Here is an 18,793-nt window from a genome sequence, read left to right as displayed (position 1 = left end):
CAGTTCTCAGCCAACGACTCAGCGTCTGTCTGGAAAGGAAGGGCTCAGACAGATCACTAACTACAAATCTTCAGCTCCCCCTCGTTAATGACTTACGCCTGGCCAACCAACTGAAGGAGTTCCATTGCCACTTTGAAAAACAATGGGACTGTCCTGATATCATCCTCTGTGAATCCACACACCAGCTCCTGACCACCTCCCCCACTTCCCCCACCTCTACTGCTGCTGGGGCCTCTCTACAACCTCTCACCCTGGAGGCCCCCCCACCACAGCCGCAACGCTCTCCATTCTGGAGAGGGACGTCAACAAGCTCTTTAAGAAGCTGAACCCCTGCAAAGCAGCAGGTCCCGACTCTGTCTCACCATTTATCCTGAAGCACTGTGCTGATCAGCTGTCTTCGGTGTTCAGACATCTTCATATAAAGGCCTCCACCATTATTCCTGTCCCCAAAAAGCCAAGGATCACAGGATCAAATGACTACAGACCTGTTGCCGTGACTTCTGTGGTTATGAAATCCTTCGAGCGCCTTGTGCTTTACCACCTTAAAGCCATCACTGACCCGCTCCTGGACCCCTTGCAGTTCGCCTATCGACCCAACAGATCTGCAGACGATGCTGTTAACACGGCTTTTCACTTCATCCTCCAGCACCTGGACTACTCAGGAACCTATGCTAGGATCCTGTTTGTGGATTTCAGTTCCACCTTCAACAGTTATCCTGGCTCTTCTGCAGAACAAGCTCTCCCAGCTCAGTGTGCCTGACTCCACCTGTAGGTGGATCACTGACTTCCTTTCTGACAGGAAGCAGCACACGAAGCTGGGGAAACACGTCTCTGACTACTGAACCATCAGCGCCGGATCCCCCCCAAGGCTACATCCTCTCTCCTCTACGCCAACAGGTGCACCTCCAGGCATCAGTCTGTCAAGCTCCTAAAGTTCACAGATGACACCACCCTCATTGGACTCATCTCTGATGAGGAGGAGTCTGCCTACAGGTGGGAGATTGACCATCTGGTGTCCTGGTGCAGGCAGAACAAGTTGGAGCTAAATGCTCTAAAGGCAGTGGAGATGACCACTGACTTCAGGAAGAACTTTGCCACACCCTCCCTCCCCCATCACCATGTTTGACTCTGCAGTGACCTCTGTGGAGTATTTCCACTTCCTGGGCACTACAGTCACCCAGGACCTCAAGTGGGAGACGAATACCTGCTCTCTCACCAAGAAAGCACAGCAGAGGATGATGTTCTTGTGGCAGTTGAAGAAGTTTGATCTGCCAAAGACAACGATGGTGCACTTGTACGCCACCATCATCGAGTCCCTCCTCACCTCCTCCATCACCGTCTGGTACGCTGCTGCCAGGGACGAGGACAGACTGCAGCACATCATTTGCTCTGCTGAGAGGACGATCGGCTGCAACCTTCTGTCTCTTCAGGACCTGCACGAGTCCAGGACCCTGAGGAGAGCAGAACGGATCGTGGCCGACCCCTCTCACCTGAACACAAACTTTTTATCATGCTTGTAGGGTAAAAACTTGCGAAGATATTAATTGAAATGCATGACCTATTCATTCTAAACCTGCCGAGCTTCACCAGCGAAGATCCCAGAGGGTTAACCGTTCAAACACCAATCACCAAAGCAAATTTCTTGTATGTGAGAATGGACCTGGTAATAAAGTTGATTCTGATTAGATGTTGTGGTATCTGAAGTGTTTGGTAAAATCTCTCCTCCCCCCCCCCAGTACATCCTCCTGAGTTCTACGATGGCGTGGCCAAGACGTTGAACCGAATCGCTCAGCAATCCGTGAGAAGAAAATCACAGACGAAACCTGAGCCCATCCAACTGAAAGGTAAAGAAGACACATTCCGTTCATCCTTTTTTTCTCCATCATTCCAGTTAGACGAGTCCTGCTGCATTTCCACATCACAAGCTTTATTTCCTCGTTTTTTAAATTCATAATTCTGGTTTGATTCTGATTATGTGCAAAAGACAATAAAGAAGCCATGATACAGCAACTTGTCCACTTACTGACGGCGGAGGGAGACGCCATGAATGAGAAGGTGAGCAGGACGGAGTGAAAGTTTACCATCACGTGAAATTGTGCCTTCACTCATTCACTCACTCATTTATTCACACATCCATCTACTCGTACACACTCACTCATTCATCCACTCATTCACCCTCTCACCCACTGATTCACCCTCTCACCCACAGATTCACCCTCTCACCCACCGATTCACCCTCTCACTCACTGATTCACTCTCTCACTCACTGATTCCCTAATTCACCGATTCACTCGCTTGCTCGCTCACTCACTCACTAACTGGATTCACTCGCTCACTGATTCACTCACTCAGCAGGAACAAGAGCAGGAATGTTTCCTGTATATTTCTGCCATGATTGAAGGCATTGCTAATAAATTAGGTGATTAATTAGTATGAATTGATCAGATTTGATGAGGAATTGGTATTAGTTGATGATTTGATTATATGGTATCAGTGAGTAAAGAATGTGTTGGATATTTATTTTCCAGATTAATGCTAATCCTCTGCTGCGTAAATCGCTGAACCGGATGTCCTACACGTCCTTCGCCAAGCTGCTTGACTCCTGTGCCAACGAAGCTGTAGACCCGCCCCTTCCTGTGGCCGAGAGCCCCACCCTGCGGCGTGTGGCCATCACCATGGAGATGACCCGGAGGGTTGTCACGGCGACGGGGGCGACACACCGAATGGAGGGATTCGCTGAGCGCTACATGGAGAACTTCACTCCCTGGGTGAAGAGTCAGGGAGGATGGGTAAGGAATGAACCGTCTCTCTCTGTCTCTCACTCTCTCTCTCTCTCTATCTCTCTCTCTCTCTCTCTCTCTCTCTCTCTCTCTCTCTCTCTCTCTCTCTCTCTGTCTGCACTGCATGCTGGGAGATTGGTGGTGGAGGGTGTGGTGAGTGTTGGCTGAGAGCTTGCAACTTTCTTTTCTAAAACTTTTCTCTTGTTTTTTCTTGTGATATTCATTGTCTGATTATTTTGCAGTTGTTGGTAGTGTGGTTTAGTGTGTGTGTGTGTGTGTGTGTGTGTTGGCTGTTTGGCGGGGATGGCGTCCCCCAGGACGTCGCCCCTGTCCTTGAAACATGGAGTAAGGGTAGTGCCACAACCTACAGTTCCGGTAGAGCAGGTGTTGCTCGCGGTCGGAGCACAAGTAGGTTATGAACACATCGTGTGCGCTTCCTGCATGAATAAAGCGGTGATGGTGTTCATGAAACATCAGGAACTTGTTAATCAGCTCATAGAGAGCAATATATATCAAGAAGAAAAAACCTTTGTCACATGCACACTTCAAGCACAGTGAAATTCATCCTCTGCATTTAACCCATCTGAAGCAGTGAGCACACACACACACACACACACACACACACACACACACACAGAGCAGTGGGCAGCCACACTACAACGCCTGGGGAGCAGTCAGGGGTTCGGTACCTCGCTCAAGGGCACCTCAGCCCAAGGCCGCCCCACGCCAACCTAACGTCAAAATATATATGAGTTTATCCAAGGCGCTGGAGCGAGAACTGAAGCACTTCGAGAAGTTTGCGAGCGGATTCCGGACGGTGAGTTTGGGCTGTAAAAACGATAAACTGAAGCACGTTCGGTCTCTACAGAGACAAGTGTTTATGTTTCTGGACTCCCCGACTCAAACACTGGAAGTTTCCTTCCGTGTTAAACACGAGGAAGGGTTTTACATGGTGTATGCGAGTTTGGGGAGCATGAAATGTTTTGAGTGTGGGGATGTGGGACACAAGCGGGTCTCGTGTCCTCACAGACAGCGGGGAGCAGAGCCGGCTGCTGCCACTGGGACTGTCAGTGAGGACAGGGGACGCAGCGTGACTGATAGCGGTGTGGCTGCGGAGACTGATAGCGGTGTGGCTGCGGAGACTGATAGCGGGGAGGGGGGCAGCGGCATGGATGTTGTGACGGAGGGTGGGGAGGGGGGCAGCGGCGTGGATGTTGTGACGGAGGGTGGGGAGGGGGGCAGCGGCATGGATGTTATGACGGAGGGTGGGGAGGGGGGCAGCGGCGTGGATGTTGTGACGGAGGGTGGGGAGGGGGGCAGCGGCGTGGATGTTGTGACGGAGGGTGGGGAGGGGGGCAGCGGCGTGGATGTTGTGACGGAGGGCGGGGAGGGGGGCAGCGGTTGGCCAACGTCATCTGAATCTGATCCTCTCGCTCAAGTTGAGTCTGGAAGCTCCGCACCTGGAGCTACGGATACCGGTAGCAACGCTTTAGCGGAGTTGATGAAGGCAGGACGGAGCAGGAGGAGGAGGAGGTCAGAATGCGGAGATCTCAGCAGGATGCCGAGTGTTCAGCTGAGTTACTGAACATTAGACCCAACAGTGAGGAAGACAGAGGAGTTGATGAAATCGGATGGTTGTCATGGTAACAGTGTGACCGATATGGAGTATAACTCTGACAGCGCCTCTGGAACAGAAAGTTTTTCTCAAAGCGAAGAAATGTACTCACTCAAGGAAATTAATAGTATTTTGGATGAGACTTTCAGTAAAAAAGTGAACGTTAAAGATTATTTTCTGGTTGTTGAAAAGTTTATTACCGTATTTTCCGGACTATACGTCGCTCCGGAGTTTAAGTCGCATCAGCCAAAAAATGCATTATGAAGACGAAAAAAACATATATATGTCGCACCGGACTACAAGTCGCACTTTTTTGAAGGGTTATTCTATCCATGGAATCTGTGATTGTATCTGATAAGCGGCGCGCGGTTACTGCGCGACTGCATTGTTTATTTAATAAACGAACAGCTGAGCAGTGATAACGCGCCCTTTGCCCTGTAAGTAGCCCAGTCTGATTATTTTAAATATCTACTACTATCTTTAATACTATCACTATCGTTATTACTAATAGCCTATATTATTATTATTATTATAACTAATATTAGTAGCCTGATGCATTAATCAGTTTGCTTTTAGAATATTTTTACCGGTAGGGCTTATTATCGCCCCATGGCTCTTTCATCTGTGTTATTAAAGCTGTAGTCATCATCGAGGAGTGTCATTCTTCATTTTTGTCGAATTTTATTTCATCAAATCAGAGGTCAAGTAGGCTATAGGTATATCATCTCCAAAGACAGGTACGGTAGTAAAAACAACCGTCTAGTGAAAAAAAAAAAAACAACAACCGCTTTTAAATCCCCTACTTAAATCCTTAAAATGAGTCATTTAACTCATGTCTTGTGTGATCTGATCTCCAATGGTGAAATAAACCGGTTGTGATGAGTACAGTCTGTTATTTTAGAAGATAAATGTAATATATAATTTAATATATAGACTAATAAAAATTAATATTTTATAATATATCACGACATATTACTGTCTGTAACTGTTTGTCACTAAAGCGTTTTCTAAGATCATAATGTCTGATATTATTATTATTATTATTATTATTATTTTACACACACAATAAGCGCATGTGCGTAAAGTTATAGTAAACCATCCCCCGCCTTTTTTTTTTTTTTTTTGAGTCGCCGGACCCACCCACCTACTGCGTTCTGGGACCTCCCACTTCACAAATTAAGCACTGCCTAAAATCACTACATAACTTATTTAAATAACTATAGGCCTATCATTAATAATAAAACACAGGTCAATCAAGTTTATCAAGCTGATAATTTCATTCCAAATCAGCAAATCCATTGAATTCCTCATCCTCGGTGTCGCTTCTGAACAACTCTGCCTCCAGCGGCAGATGAAGCGCCGTTTCCTCTTCTTCTGCGTGGCTGTCGTCAGACTCAGCATCAGCTCCAGTTATTCCGCGGTGAAAAAAAAAAAACATATATACGTCGCACCGGAGTATAAGTCGCATGGCCAGCCGAACCATGAAAAAAAGTGCGACTTATAGTCCGAAAAATACGGTAAATCAGTTACTACACTTCAGAGAGCTGTTGGCATGGACTTATTAGATGGAAAGAAGTGTTATTGTCTAAAGAAGCATGTTACTGGTCTGAGGAAAGGTCGAAGACAGGGGTGTCAAACTCATTTTGGTTCAGGGGCCACATACAGCTCATCTGATCTCAAGTGGGCCGGACCAGTAAAATAATTGCAAAATAACCCGTCAACTCCAAATCTTTAGCGTTGTTTTTTCAGTAGGCTATGCTTTACGCTTCAGCCTACGTTTGTAGCCTACAGAATCACTGATCACAAGGGATCTAGATTATTACACGTTTATTCACAGAGAGGCCAATGGATTTGAAATAAAATGCATTTCACTCTCAAACAACTGGTTTATTTTTATACAGTTGAGTGAATACATTTTTACATCTGACAACCTGAACCAACTCCCCACACTAATGTTGGCAAAGGCAGACTGCTTTTCAGGGCACGCGACTTCTGCAGCCTTCAGCATGCATTTTTTCACAAGTTCACCATCAGAAAATGGCTTGGATGCTTGCACCAACTCGTTTGCAAGAAGGTCGCGAGCTTTCACTGCTCCATCACTGACCTCATGGCTGCGAGTAAATGCAGACTGCTGTTTCTTCAGACCAGCTAACGATTCGTTTATCTTCTCTTCTTAATTGTCCATACAAATTGTGAAATCTTTCTTTATGATGAGTCTCATAGAGGTGCTGAATATTACACTACCGTTCAAAAGTTTGGGGTCACCCAGACAATGTTGTGTTTTCCATGAAAAGTCACACTTTTATTTCCCACCATAAGTTGTAAAATGAATAGAAAATATAGTCGAGACATTTTTCTGGCCATTTTGAGCATTTAATCGACCCCACAAATGTGATGCTCCAGAAACTCAATCTGCTCAAAGGAAGGTCAGTTTTATAGCTTCTCTAAAGAGCTCAACTGTTTTCAGCTGTGCTAACATGATTGTACAAGGGTTTTCTAATCATCCATTAGCCTTCTGAGGCAATGAGCAAACACATTGTACCATTAGAACACTGGAGTGAGAGTTGCTGGAAATGGGCCTCTATACACCTATGGAGATATTGCACCAAAAACCACACATTTGCAGCTAGAATAGTCATTTAGCACATTAGCAATGTATAGAGTGGATTTCTGATTAGTTTAAAGTGATCTTCATTGAAAAGAACAGTGCTTTTCTTTCAAAAATAAGGACATTTCAAAGTGACCCCAAACTTTTGAACGGTAGTGTGTATTCTTTGAGCACTGCAACCTGTTGATTACATACCAAGCCCACTGGTTTGTATTCAGCTCTGTGAATAAATAATACTCAGTCCATTTTTCCTGGAAAACTCTGCACTCTACGTCAACTTTTCTTCTTTTTGACAAAGACATTTTGGTAATGGGGTATCACTCTTGATCATTTTCATAGCAACTTAATAGTGGTGAGGCAAGACGGCCATTCATGGAATCAGACAGCACATCTGGGCACGTTGCTAAAATGTGCTGTTTATTTCCGGGTCTCTTGTTATGTCAGTGCTGCTGTTTTTGGCTGCCCCTAGCGGCTGAATTGAGCATTTCGGTTATTTCTTTAAAAATTCATAAGTCGTCACAGGAATGGGCTCGAGATTTACTTTTTTTTTTTTGACATCCTTAGAAATTTTTTCTCTACAAGTCTGGGGCCGGATTAAACCATCTAGCGGGCCGGATCCAGCCCGCGGGCCGTATGTTTGACACCCCTGGTTTAAGAGAATCCAAAAGTAGAATGGTAAAGAAAATGAAAGTCATAAAATAAAAGGTTTCAGTGGCTGCACAACACCGGGTGTTTCATCTCTGCTGGGTCCTTCTGTCTGTTTCTTTATTGCTCTGTCTCTTATCTTTCTACATGCAGGGTTTAAGAGAAGCTTCTTTAAATATAAATGGGGGAAGAGATGCACAGAAAAGAGCTTTATTAACTGAAGTCATTAGACAAAAAAAGATTAGATGTTATTTGACTCCAGGAAACACACAGTGATGATTTAAATGAAGTGGATTTGGGGGGGGGGGGCAGTATGTTCTTAGCCACAGGACGAATTTTAGTGCCGGGGTCGCTATTTTATTTTCTCCTTTATTAAATATAAACATCATGTCAAGTGGGCGGCACGGTGGTGTAGTGGTTAGCGCTGTCGCCTCACAGCAAGAAGGTCCTGGGTTCGAGCCCCGTGGCCGGCGAGGGCCTTTCTGTGTGGAGTTTGCATGTTCTCCCCGTGTCCGCGTGGGTTTCCTCCGGGTGCTCCGGTTTCCCCCACAGTCCAAAGACATGCAGGTTAGGTTAACTGGTGACTCTAAATTGAGCGTAGGTGTGAATGTGAGTGTGAATGGTTGTCTGTGTCTATGTGTCAGCCCTGTGATGACCTGGCGACTTGTCCAGGGTGAACCCCGCCTTTCACCCGTAGTCAGCTGGGATAGGATCCAGCTCGCCTGCGACCCTGTAGAACAGGATAAAGCGGCTACAGATAATGAGATGAGATGAGATCAATCTTATTGTATCCCAGACAGATCAATGTTTGATCATTTATTTTCAATACGAGATGTTTTTGATGTCCGTAAATTTTATAATGTCAATGTCGGCATCATATCCATTGATCAAGAAAGGCTTTTGATTGTGTAGATCATGGTTTTCTCTTCACACTGCAGGCTTTTGGAATCGGGGGGAGTTTTTTATCCTGGGTAAAACTGCTCTACAGTCAGCCTTGCTGTTTAGTGAAGGTGGGGGGAGGGTTGAGTCCCTGTGCCAGTTCGGAGAGGGATCAGACAGGGCTGCCCCGTCTCAGGCCAGCTCTACAGTGTTCCTATTGAACCTCTCCTGTGTACAGAGCCGGTTCAGACCTCCATGGGGCCCTAGGCAAAATTCTGCTAAGGGGCCCCTCTTAACTGAACCCCAAAATGTTCAACAGTCACACCTGACACCCAGTGCTTCCACTCATCCCCCCCTTTAAACATATTGCACTAGTGTCGCCACCTGTTGGTCTAACTCCAAATAAATACAGACCAAATCAAATCGAACTAAATGTGTAACAAATTACTCACCATTAAAAATGTCCCTTTCTGCACTTTCTGGATGCAAAATCATCAATAATATGATATAACACATATCGCTTGTGTGTTCAGGACGACCCTCATGCTGCTTCAGAATGGCGTTGGTATTTGACCAGTCATTAACACCTTCTCCTATTATTTTGTGTTTTTTGTGGAAAAGAGCTTACAGCAAAAACAATACACAGCGCTGTTTTTCACGGAGTATGAAAGCCAGCTCCTGCTAACCTTTTCACCATTTGACAGCCGTCTCTGTAATAATCCTGGATGGAATCCTCTTCTGGACTTGTCTTTGTGGGAAGAAAAATCTACCCTGGCTTGACTGGACCTCTGCGCACTAACTCAGTCCGCATACAGTCCGTTAAGACTGGGGGCCAGTCTGCTGGATCGTTTGGTGGAGCAGAGACTGTTGCTTTAGGGTCTGAGCTGGCTTCTGATGCTTGCTGTGCACACGTGGTTGTGTGAATCGTGGCCGAGGCTGCCTGTTCTTCCCCTGTGTCTGTACTGGACAACGGTGTCTGTACTGGACCTGTGCTGCTGCTTGTACTGGCTGAGGCAGCTGCATATGACTCCTCTGTGCTGGTTGAAGGTGGCTCATCTGTGCCTGTCCTATCTGGTTCTGTCCCTCCACTGGCTGGACTCTGTGCTGCTTGTTAGAAACTTAAGCATATAAAATATAGATAAGGCTACCATCAGTTCAGCTCCATCAAATTGGCTGCACTTGTTTTACCTTCAGATACTGTACTTAAAATGTAGGTGATTTTAGATTATTATTTAGCACCATTGTCCTAATATTTCACGAGTTTTATTTATTCACTAATATATCTGCATCTATATTTGCCTGTGGGCTATCCAAGCAAACAAAATTCAATCTATTTATCCATTACTTTCCATTTTGTACAAGTGCAGGTGTAACTACACTCAGAACGATTGATATAACACTTAAATTGTAGAAGCCAGCAAGACGCACACGGAGACCGTCCGGGGTTCAGCCAGGGCTCACCGCCCTGTTATGTAGGTCAAACACCGACTAGCCCCGCCCCTCCCACCCAGAGAGGAAAGTTACCTGACTGCTGTTCCTGCTGTTCATTTTCATGCAGTTTCTTTTTCCTTTTTTCACTCCCCGAGGGATGACTCCGCTTCATCTTGCTAGGTTGATGCACATGCACTGGGAATCTGACGTGCGCGAGTAGCGCGACAGATGGTCACGTCGTCACGTTTTTTGGGGTTTTTTCCCCCCATGGGGCCTCTGAGTTTGCGGGGCCCTACGCAACGTGCGTAGTGTGCATATTGGCTGAACCGGTACTGCCTGTGTAGGCTGAGGAGCAGGTTACAGGGTTTATGTCTCCCAGAGCTGGCTCAGAGCCGGCCTGTCGCCGTATCAGCTTATGCAGACGATATCAATGTTTTTATCCAAGATCAGAGAGATACCCAGGAACTTAAAGAAAGCCTGGCAGTGTATGAAAAAGCTTCTTCCACCAAAGTAAACTGGGACAAATGTGAAGCCTGCTTGATAGGTCAGTGGAGCGTAAGAGACATCCCTGATCTTCCTGAGAACCTAAGGTGGGGAAAAAGAGGCATCAAAGTTCTAGGAGTGTACCTAGGGTGTGAGGACTTCCAAAAGCAGAACTGGGAGGGAGTGCTGGAGAAAGTGGTTGCCAGGTTGTCTAAATGGAAATGGTTGCTTCCCCAGCTGTCCTACAGGGGGAGAGTTCTGATAGCTAATAACCTGGACGCCTCTTCTCTTTGGCATCGGCTGATCGTCTTAGTGCCACCACCAGGCCTCGTGAAGGACGTACAGTGGCTCTTGGTGAACTTCTTCTGGTCGGGTCAACATTGGCTGAAGGCACCGGTTCTCTACCTCCCTGTAGCAGTGGGAGGACACGGTCTCATGGACATCCTCTCAAGAACGGCTGCCTTCAGATTGCAGACAGCCCAGAGGCTACTATACGGTTCTGGCTATTGCCGGCTGACTTCTGCTCAGCTGCTTCTGAAGAAGGAAGGCTGGCTGGGACTGGACAAGCAGCTGTTTCTCTTAAGATCCTCTGAAGTTGACCTGACTGGAATAACACCTTTCTACAACTCAGTGTTTGAAGTGTGGAGGATGTTCAAGTTCACAAGACCTGGTGCATGGATCTTTGAGGAGCCACTGTTCCACAATGACTTCTTCGCAGCCACCACACTTTCCTCCACATCATTAAGAGCCAAGTTTGTCGAGGCTGGCATTGTTAAACTGGGCCACCTGATAAGAACATCTCCAGAAAGCCTTGGCAGAGTCACTAACATCAGGTCCTCCAGGGTGCTGAGGAAGATGGTGGAGGAGGTCTGGGAGTCCCTGACTGTACCGCTGAAGGTATACGCCCAAAACCATGCCCTAATTGACCAATGGCACGAGGCTCAGGACTATATCTTTCCCGCGCTAAGCGTCAGGCCTGCTGTTGAGGAGTGGCGAGAGGAGAGCGGGCTGCTTCTGTCCCTGAAAACACCAGCGCTGGGCAACTTCAGCTCTTGCGGAAAGAAGCAGCTCTACTACAGCTGCGTGAAAATACTGAACTTCCGCTCTCTGGCTGAAGTCAGGGAGTCGAGGTGGACTCAGGTTTTTACTTCAGACTGCACACCTAAAGGCTGCTGGCGGATTTTATATCAGCCGCCTGTTGAAAAACGGACGGCTGACCTCCAGTGGAGGATCATCCATGGAGCGATAGCTACAAACAGACACAGGGCTCACCTGGATCCCAGCACTGGGGAGGGACGTCCCTTTTGTAACCAACAAGAAATTTTAGAGCATTTTGTATCTCCTTGTCGTTGCTTAGTGGGTCTGTTCAGGATACTGAAGGGGTGGGTGGAAAAGCTGAGGGAGAAATTTTCTGTTCCTTTGTTTATCTTTGGGCCAAAATACACAATCAAAAAAGACAGATTCTGGTCTTAATTTTTTTACGTGGAAGCGCAAAATTGGCAATATGGAAGACCAGAATAAACCAGATACAGGGCCGAGGTCGGACTGATGTGGTGCAGAGCTTGAAAGGGTTAGTTACACAGGGATGAAAGTCTTCCGGAAATCCGGATATTTGACAAAACTCTTGAAAATCTCTGGTTTTCCGAATGGAGAAATTTTATTTTTCGGATTTTTCGCGTTCCTAGACGCGGTGTAATACTTCACATCGTCCTTGCATGGGCGCGGTCCTTAAATAGCCCAAACATAGTTCATTGATTAAAGACAGGTGTTCTTTGTTAACGGTGCGCGTGCCGGAGCTCGTTAGGCACGCAGGACTGACTCCGTTCTGCGCAACACGATCGCACTAGAAAGCATGTTCAAGCTGCCAGTGTAGCTGCGATCTTTTTAGTTGTGAATTACGAGTATTTCCTCTTGTGTTAATAATTCGCCATGACAAAAGAAGCAAAACTTTCCTCCTTCTTTCGATGTGAAGAGAGGTCAGCAATTTATTGTATATTTTTTTCCATCAAAGTTGCATTTTGTGGTTTCGAAGCTAAGTTTTAGCGCCGTTTCTAGAACACAACATCAAGAAAACGTGGAAGAAACAGCAATAATGGAAGAGCCGGTTTCTAAGCTGCCTAAAACTAGCAATGGGAATTATTTTTTGTTCCATAATGCACTCAGGCTGCCAGTCAGTGTGTGACACCCCCGAAAAATCCTAGCCACGCCCCTGATTTACATGAGAAATTTGGTATTCATTGGTGTTTAAATTTACAGACAATACGAACTAATGTAAACGATTGGCTTCAACTCGCATAAATCTGAATTGGAAATGTTTAGTTCACTTTAGCTTCTGCAAACGCACAACTCTACTAAAACATTGATAAACAAGGCTCAATGTCCCCAACATTGAAACCTGAAAGCTTTAGAAACTCTAACAGACCTTTACTGTTTAACAGCACTGTTTTGGGATTTTGCCAAGTTTACCTTCAACTGTCTGATTTTTTTTTTTTTTCAAAGTAATGAACTGTGTAGCAGGAAAATCACCACGTTTTCTAAACGCACTCCTGAAAATTACTCATTAACTCGGGGAATTAAATTAGATATTTTTGACATGTTAATCATTTAATGTACATGAAAGAAAAAGGCTTAAAAGTTATAAATTGTTTTAGTGAAAATAAGCACTAGAATGCAGGGTTTTGCGTGTTATGTTATTAAAATATTTTCGGGGGACGCCGCCCCCCGTTTGACTTTCAAAAGTTCAGGATTTTTTTCTTTGCTCCACTTTCATCTCTCGTTACAGCTCGTCTCCGAGTAGAACATGCTTTTTACAAACTGACCAACAACCTGGACACTTTTATAGATTCATGGGGTATTAGACAGGTTTTATGTTCACTTGAAGGGGACGGCTCACTGCCTCTTAATTTTTTATTTTTTAGTTTTTTATTACATATGGTGTTTGTGTGCATGACTTTTTTTTCCTTTATAAAGGTCCTGTGTAATGGATCTGATGAGTTGTAGTAATGAATGTTTACAAATGCTTTTTTAAAAAATATTTTTTAGTTTTTGCTTTCAGTAGATAAGAACACAAATGGAAACTGAAGTAATTAAAGATGTTTTTAAAAGTCAACTCTCTCTCTTTGTCTGTCTATCTCTCTCTATCTGTCTCCTCCTTCTGTCTCCTGTTTTGTTTTTTTGTCTCCCTCTCATTTTTGTTTTGTTTCTATTTTTCTGTTATTTCTTCTTTTTTTTACTCTTTTACCTCATTTTGTTGTTGTTGTTGTTGTTGTTGTTTTTCCAGACTTTAGATCTGTATTTAATTCTCTGCATAATAATCAGTTCAATGTGTAGCTGCTCATCTCACCAACAGGGGGCAGTGTAGAGTAAATCACGTATTTATTGTGTGTGCGGTTTTTGTTTTTTTACAGGAAAGCATTGTGAAGATGGGGGAGCAGGAGTTCGATTAACTCTACACTGACAGTGTGTGTGTGTGTGTGTGTGTGTGTGTGTGTGTGTGTGTGTGTGTGAACACAGCTGGAAATCAACCCTGCTCTTGTGTATATACAGAACTATTTTGTTGTTTTAATGTGATGATTTTTTTAAAGGGCTGGGATTTTTTTTTTTTTAAATGTACTTTTTATATCAAAATATAAATTATATGTCTATAAAAAATTGTCTCTCTTTTTTTATTCTAACAGAACATTTAGTGCAGTGGATCTGTTATGTTTTATCCACACCACCTCGTCTTCGAAAAAAATCCCTTCCACACACAACCGAACATCTGCGTTTTCAATCACATTCATAAACATTCCAGACCTGTAGATGGCATTATTTCCCCAAATCCGACCCCCTAATCACATCAGAATAGCCCTCTGTTGGCGTCACTTCCGCCTAAACATAAAACATGGCGCCAAGCTCGTTCGTCTGGACAGACTCGGAGACAGAATCGCTTCTAAACACAATTTTGGAGTATAAACTTCAAAAGACGCAAGAAAACGTTGATTGGGAATCTTGTCAAAGCAAATATGTGGACATACTGACCCTGTTTTTGGAGCAGTAGTTGGGCTTCTAAAATTAAACATGAAATAGCACCTGCACAATAATTAACGCTTTCAAGGCACTACTCCGATCCATTACTCTTTGTCCATGCTTAATCTGGCTTCTGCAGTAAACAAAGGTCGCACGTTTGACGTCAGGGCAGATTTGTTGTCATTTTTTTGGCGCAGATTGTGACGTTCTAAAACGCAAAACTCCGGTTATCTCTGTCTACACGAAAAGGCATACACGGAGTTTTCAAAAATCTTCACTTTGCCCGGAGTTTTTTTAAATATTTGTTTTTGATGTGTTTTCATGTGGATGACAGGCCAAAACGTAGAAAAATATCTTCGATTTAGCAGATACCCGGCTACATGTGGACGGGGTCTCTGTGCTTCATCATCAAGTTCATGATTTGATTGTTTGTTTATAGAATTTTATTGTTGTTAACTATTAATTGTGTAAAATAATTCAGTAAATGGCTCCGAATTTTACTGAACCTAAAATTATAAACCAAAACAAGGAGTATAGGAAGCCATTAAAATAGTTTTTTACAGATATAGTGTATATAATGACACGTCAAACATGTAATATGTCATGAATGCTGCAATATATAAACACAGATAAACAGTGAATATAAAAGTATACACACCCCTGTTAAAACTGCAGGTTTTTGTGATGTGAAAGGTGAAGATGATTTGTGTCAGATGTTTAAATGCAGAACGTGTAAATGGACCTTTTTTAGTTGTTCTGTCTTTGTATCAGGAAAAGAAAATCAAAATATAAAACGTGAACACTTTCTTAATTGTGGTTTCAAAATCCAGGCAGGAGAAACAAAAACAAGTCTTTTCATTTATTTTTCTGATCAAAAATTGCAGATGCAACTCTTAAAAAGCAACCTGTTTCTTTTCCTTCTTTCCTGTAACAGTCGTAACCAAACTGAGTAAGGGGTGTGTGTGTTTCTGAAACCTGTGACTGTAGAATGTAAAAGCTCAGGGTTTTCCAACAGAAGAACGACGGTAATAAACATGAGCAGGAATGAAAAGGCTGCCGTTCGAGCCAGTCAGCTGAAGGCCGTGCCCCGGAGAGACTCTCAATGCGGCCCAGTGTTGAAGTTCATCTCCGGTCACACGGCCCATCACGTCTCCTGCGTGTTTGTTCCAAGACTCCGCGTTGTCTGTGCTGTTAATGGAACATAACCGAGTGTTGTTCTGAAAGATGCAGCTCTTCCTCATCTCAGAGACCTTCACCTTCCACACACAGACACAAACGCAGGGTTAGGTTCTCTCTCGGAGACTGGACATGGGTTCATGGACCACCGGAAAAACAATGAGCATATCTGTGACCATTTTTGCCAAATGAAAGTTAAATATTTTAAAATTCTTTCAGCCATGTCTGCGTTAACATTATCACCTGAATGGACTCGTTCTTTTCCCGTCTTCACTTCCTCGTGACCAGGTGAGCGGAGGAAACACGATCTCTTCCTGATGTTTGTTCTTCAGCAAAAGCAAGAACTGTTTGGCCGTCCTTACTGTAGATCAGAGCTGGGACGCTGTATGTTGTGAACATGTGCAAGTCTGGAGATTTTGTATTTGTAAACAAATTTGTGCAGGACGATGTGCAGCTCTCCCGTTTCTTCAAAATCAAATCGTTTTATAGCAAATGGCAAAAGTGATTTCATGTCACAGTAATCTGCTCAGATCTCGCTGCTCAGTGAGTCGAGCATGTAAACTGATTCACTCTGAGTCACTCTGTGAGTCGAGCATGTAAACTGATTCACTCTGAGTCGAGCATGTAAACTGATTCATGCTGAGTCACTCAGTGAGTCGAGCATGTAAACTGATTCACTCTGAGTCACTCAGTGAGTCAAGCATGTAAACTGATTCACTCTATCACAGCTCGTATTGTTGGACTCCCAACTTTTACTCTGTTCACAATGTACATTTTTTAACCATTATGTGGCAAAAACGTACCTAATAATCTGGGTTTTCTCTCTCTCTCTCTCTCTCTCTGTCACATACACACAACTCACGTTACTCCTGAGATCACCGATCACCATGAGATCACAATGAGAAGTGGATGGTTCCACAGAGAAACCATAAAGACAGCTGTAGATGTTCTTCCTCAGACAGCCTCAGGACTGAAATTACTCAGTGTCCATAAATCGGCTGAGAACGCTTTGACTACAAACATGGACACTTCGAACTACAATCCCCAAGTCTCACAGCACCCTCTGTCTCCCAACTACTGATCTCAGCTGACATTCATTTCCCTAATCACTGCTCTCCCTATTTAAGCCTCGCACACGCCACTTCAGTGCGAAGTATTGTTCTGCTCCATTCAGTTCATACCAAGCCGTGTTTATTCTGGCTGCCTCTCAATTTCTGACCTTTGCTTACTCTCTCACATTTTCGCCCTTTGTCTTTCCTGTACCACGTTGTTTGCCAATCGCCTGACCCTCGCTTGCTACCGACCACGACTTCTGTCTCTCGATTTGGATTTGTCTACAGTTTGCTTCACGCCTTCTTCTGCATATACATTCGTAAGTGCCTGCACTCTGACAGGATACTTCGTCATTATGGATGTAGCAGAGGAAGCGAAACAAACTGCGCTTAACGCCCAGGGACACCTTCTGGGAGAACATCAGCAGATGCTAGCAGACCTCAACGCAAGAACAGCGCAACTAGCTTCTGTGATGTCGCAGGCCCTCCTAGCGCGCCCCGAGGCTCCTCCAAACCCCGCGCTGCAACTTCCTGTTCCGGAAAGATTCATGGGAAACACTAATGCATGTGAGGGTTTCTTGCTACAGTGCTCCATGTATTTTGCTTCCATGCCTAACCTGTCTGAAAAACATAAAATTGCAAAGTTCCTCTCTTTTCTCACCGGTAAAGCACTCTGATGGGCCAGTGCTGTTTGGAACCAAGGAGGTGAGCAAACGAAGTCTTACGAGCAATTTCTCGCTCAATTCAAGAGTGTATTTGACCATGAACCCAAGGGGATTGAAGTAGGAGAGAGCTTTCTCAACATTTCCCAAGGTTCTCGTAGTATGGCTGAATACATGTTGGACTTCAGGACACTGGTGGCTGCCAGTGGGTGGAATGATCCAGTGTTGAAGGCAGTCTTTCGTCAAGGTCTGCGTCCTGAGATTCTCAGTGAGCTGGCCTGCAAAGATGAACAATGCACTCTAGATTCACTCGTCGTCTTAGTCATCCGCCCCTCCATTCAGGAAAGCACTCGGCCAGTTCAGCCATCAGAAAGCAAATCACCCATAGATCTATTTCATACCCGGTCGACACATTCCAAATGTCTCCGGAGGAAACAGGAGGGCTTATGCTTCTGCGGGAGTGCCGAGCACCAGCTCAGACAGTGTCACCTCCGTCCGTCTCGTGCAGCTCCCGTTGCAGGTCCTGCACATAGCGTAAGTCCCACACGAACTTTCAGTTCAAAATCATTTAAGGTTCCTGTACTGTTAAAGTTGGCAAACTCCACACATTATCCTCTCTGCGTTTATCGATTCAGGAGCAGAGGGGATTTTTGTCAGCGATTCCTATACCCAGCGGTTCAACCTGCTAACAACCTCTTTCCAAAGTGCACTTAGCATGCGAGCTATCGACGGAGAACCCATAGGAGAGGGTCTTGTCACTAGGCGCGCCATCCCCCTTCACATCCAGGTGGGGGTGTTACATTCAGAGTTCATCTCCCTCTACGTCACCTCTATGAAGGACCACGATATCATCCTTGGCTACCCTTGGCTGCAGCTTCACAATCCTTTGATTTCCTGGCAAAGCAAAGAAATACTCCAGTGGTCACCCATCTGCTACCAGGGTTGCATTGCTTGACCTCAAGTAAGAATCTCATCTACCTCGGTGGAAAGTCAGCTACCGGATTCCCTTGATAACATCCCAGAATGTTATCTGGCCCTCAAGGAAGTATTTAGCAAGGGAAAAGCCTGTGGTTTACCACCTCATCGTCCATACGACTGCGCTATCAACTTGCTGCCTGGCATGACACCGCCAAGAGGCCGCATCTACCCACTCTCCCAGAAAGAGCATGCAGGTATGGAAGAATACATTCAGGATGCCCTCAAGCAAGGTTACATCCATCCTTCCAGATCTCCAGCTGTGGCGGGCTTCTTCTTTGTGGAAAAACGGGGTGGTGGTCTCAGGCCATGCATTGACTATAGAGGACTTAATCAGGTGTCCGTGAAGTATCCCTATCCTCTTCCTCTGGTTCCGGCAGCCCTGGAGCAACTCAGGTCAGTGAAAATCTTCTCTAAACTCAATTTACGCAGTGCCTATAATCTCAGTTGAATAAAAAGGGGTGATGAATGGAAAACCG

The 18,793-nt window shown here is 44.9% G+C and overlaps 1 protein-coding gene across 2 annotated transcripts in view; it reads left to right on the top strand.

Annotated features, from left to right (window-relative positions):
- The window catches only part of bcl2l12 (BCL2 like 12), a 48,340-nt gene extending 34,299 nt beyond the window's left edge, over nucleotides 1-14,041 (top strand). For both annotated transcript variants that reach the window (XM_060902320.1, XM_060902319.1), the window contains exons 5-8: nucleotides 1,737-1,844; nucleotides 1,985-2,055; nucleotides 2,529-2,789; nucleotides 13,849-14,041. In XM_060902320.1, the coding sequence (XP_060758303.1) occupies nucleotides 1,737-1,844; nucleotides 1,985-2,055; nucleotides 2,529-2,789; nucleotides 13,849-13,887 (479 nt within the window). In that variant the 3' untranslated portion in view covers nucleotides 13,888-14,041. The remainder of the gene's footprint in view (nucleotides 1-1,736; nucleotides 1,845-1,984; nucleotides 2,056-2,528; nucleotides 2,790-13,848) is intronic.
- Nucleotides 14,042-18,793: the final 4,752 nt, after the last annotated feature.

This window comes from Neoarius graeffei, chromosome 20, assembly GCF_027579695.1.
Source record: "Neoarius graeffei isolate fNeoGra1 chromosome 20, fNeoGra1.pri, whole genome shotgun sequence".
Taxonomy (NCBI): domain Eukaryota; kingdom Metazoa; phylum Chordata; class Actinopteri; order Siluriformes; family Ariidae; genus Neoarius; species Neoarius graeffei.
Note: the sequence above shows the minus strand (reverse complement) of the source record. Positions and strands in the feature narration are given on the sequence as shown.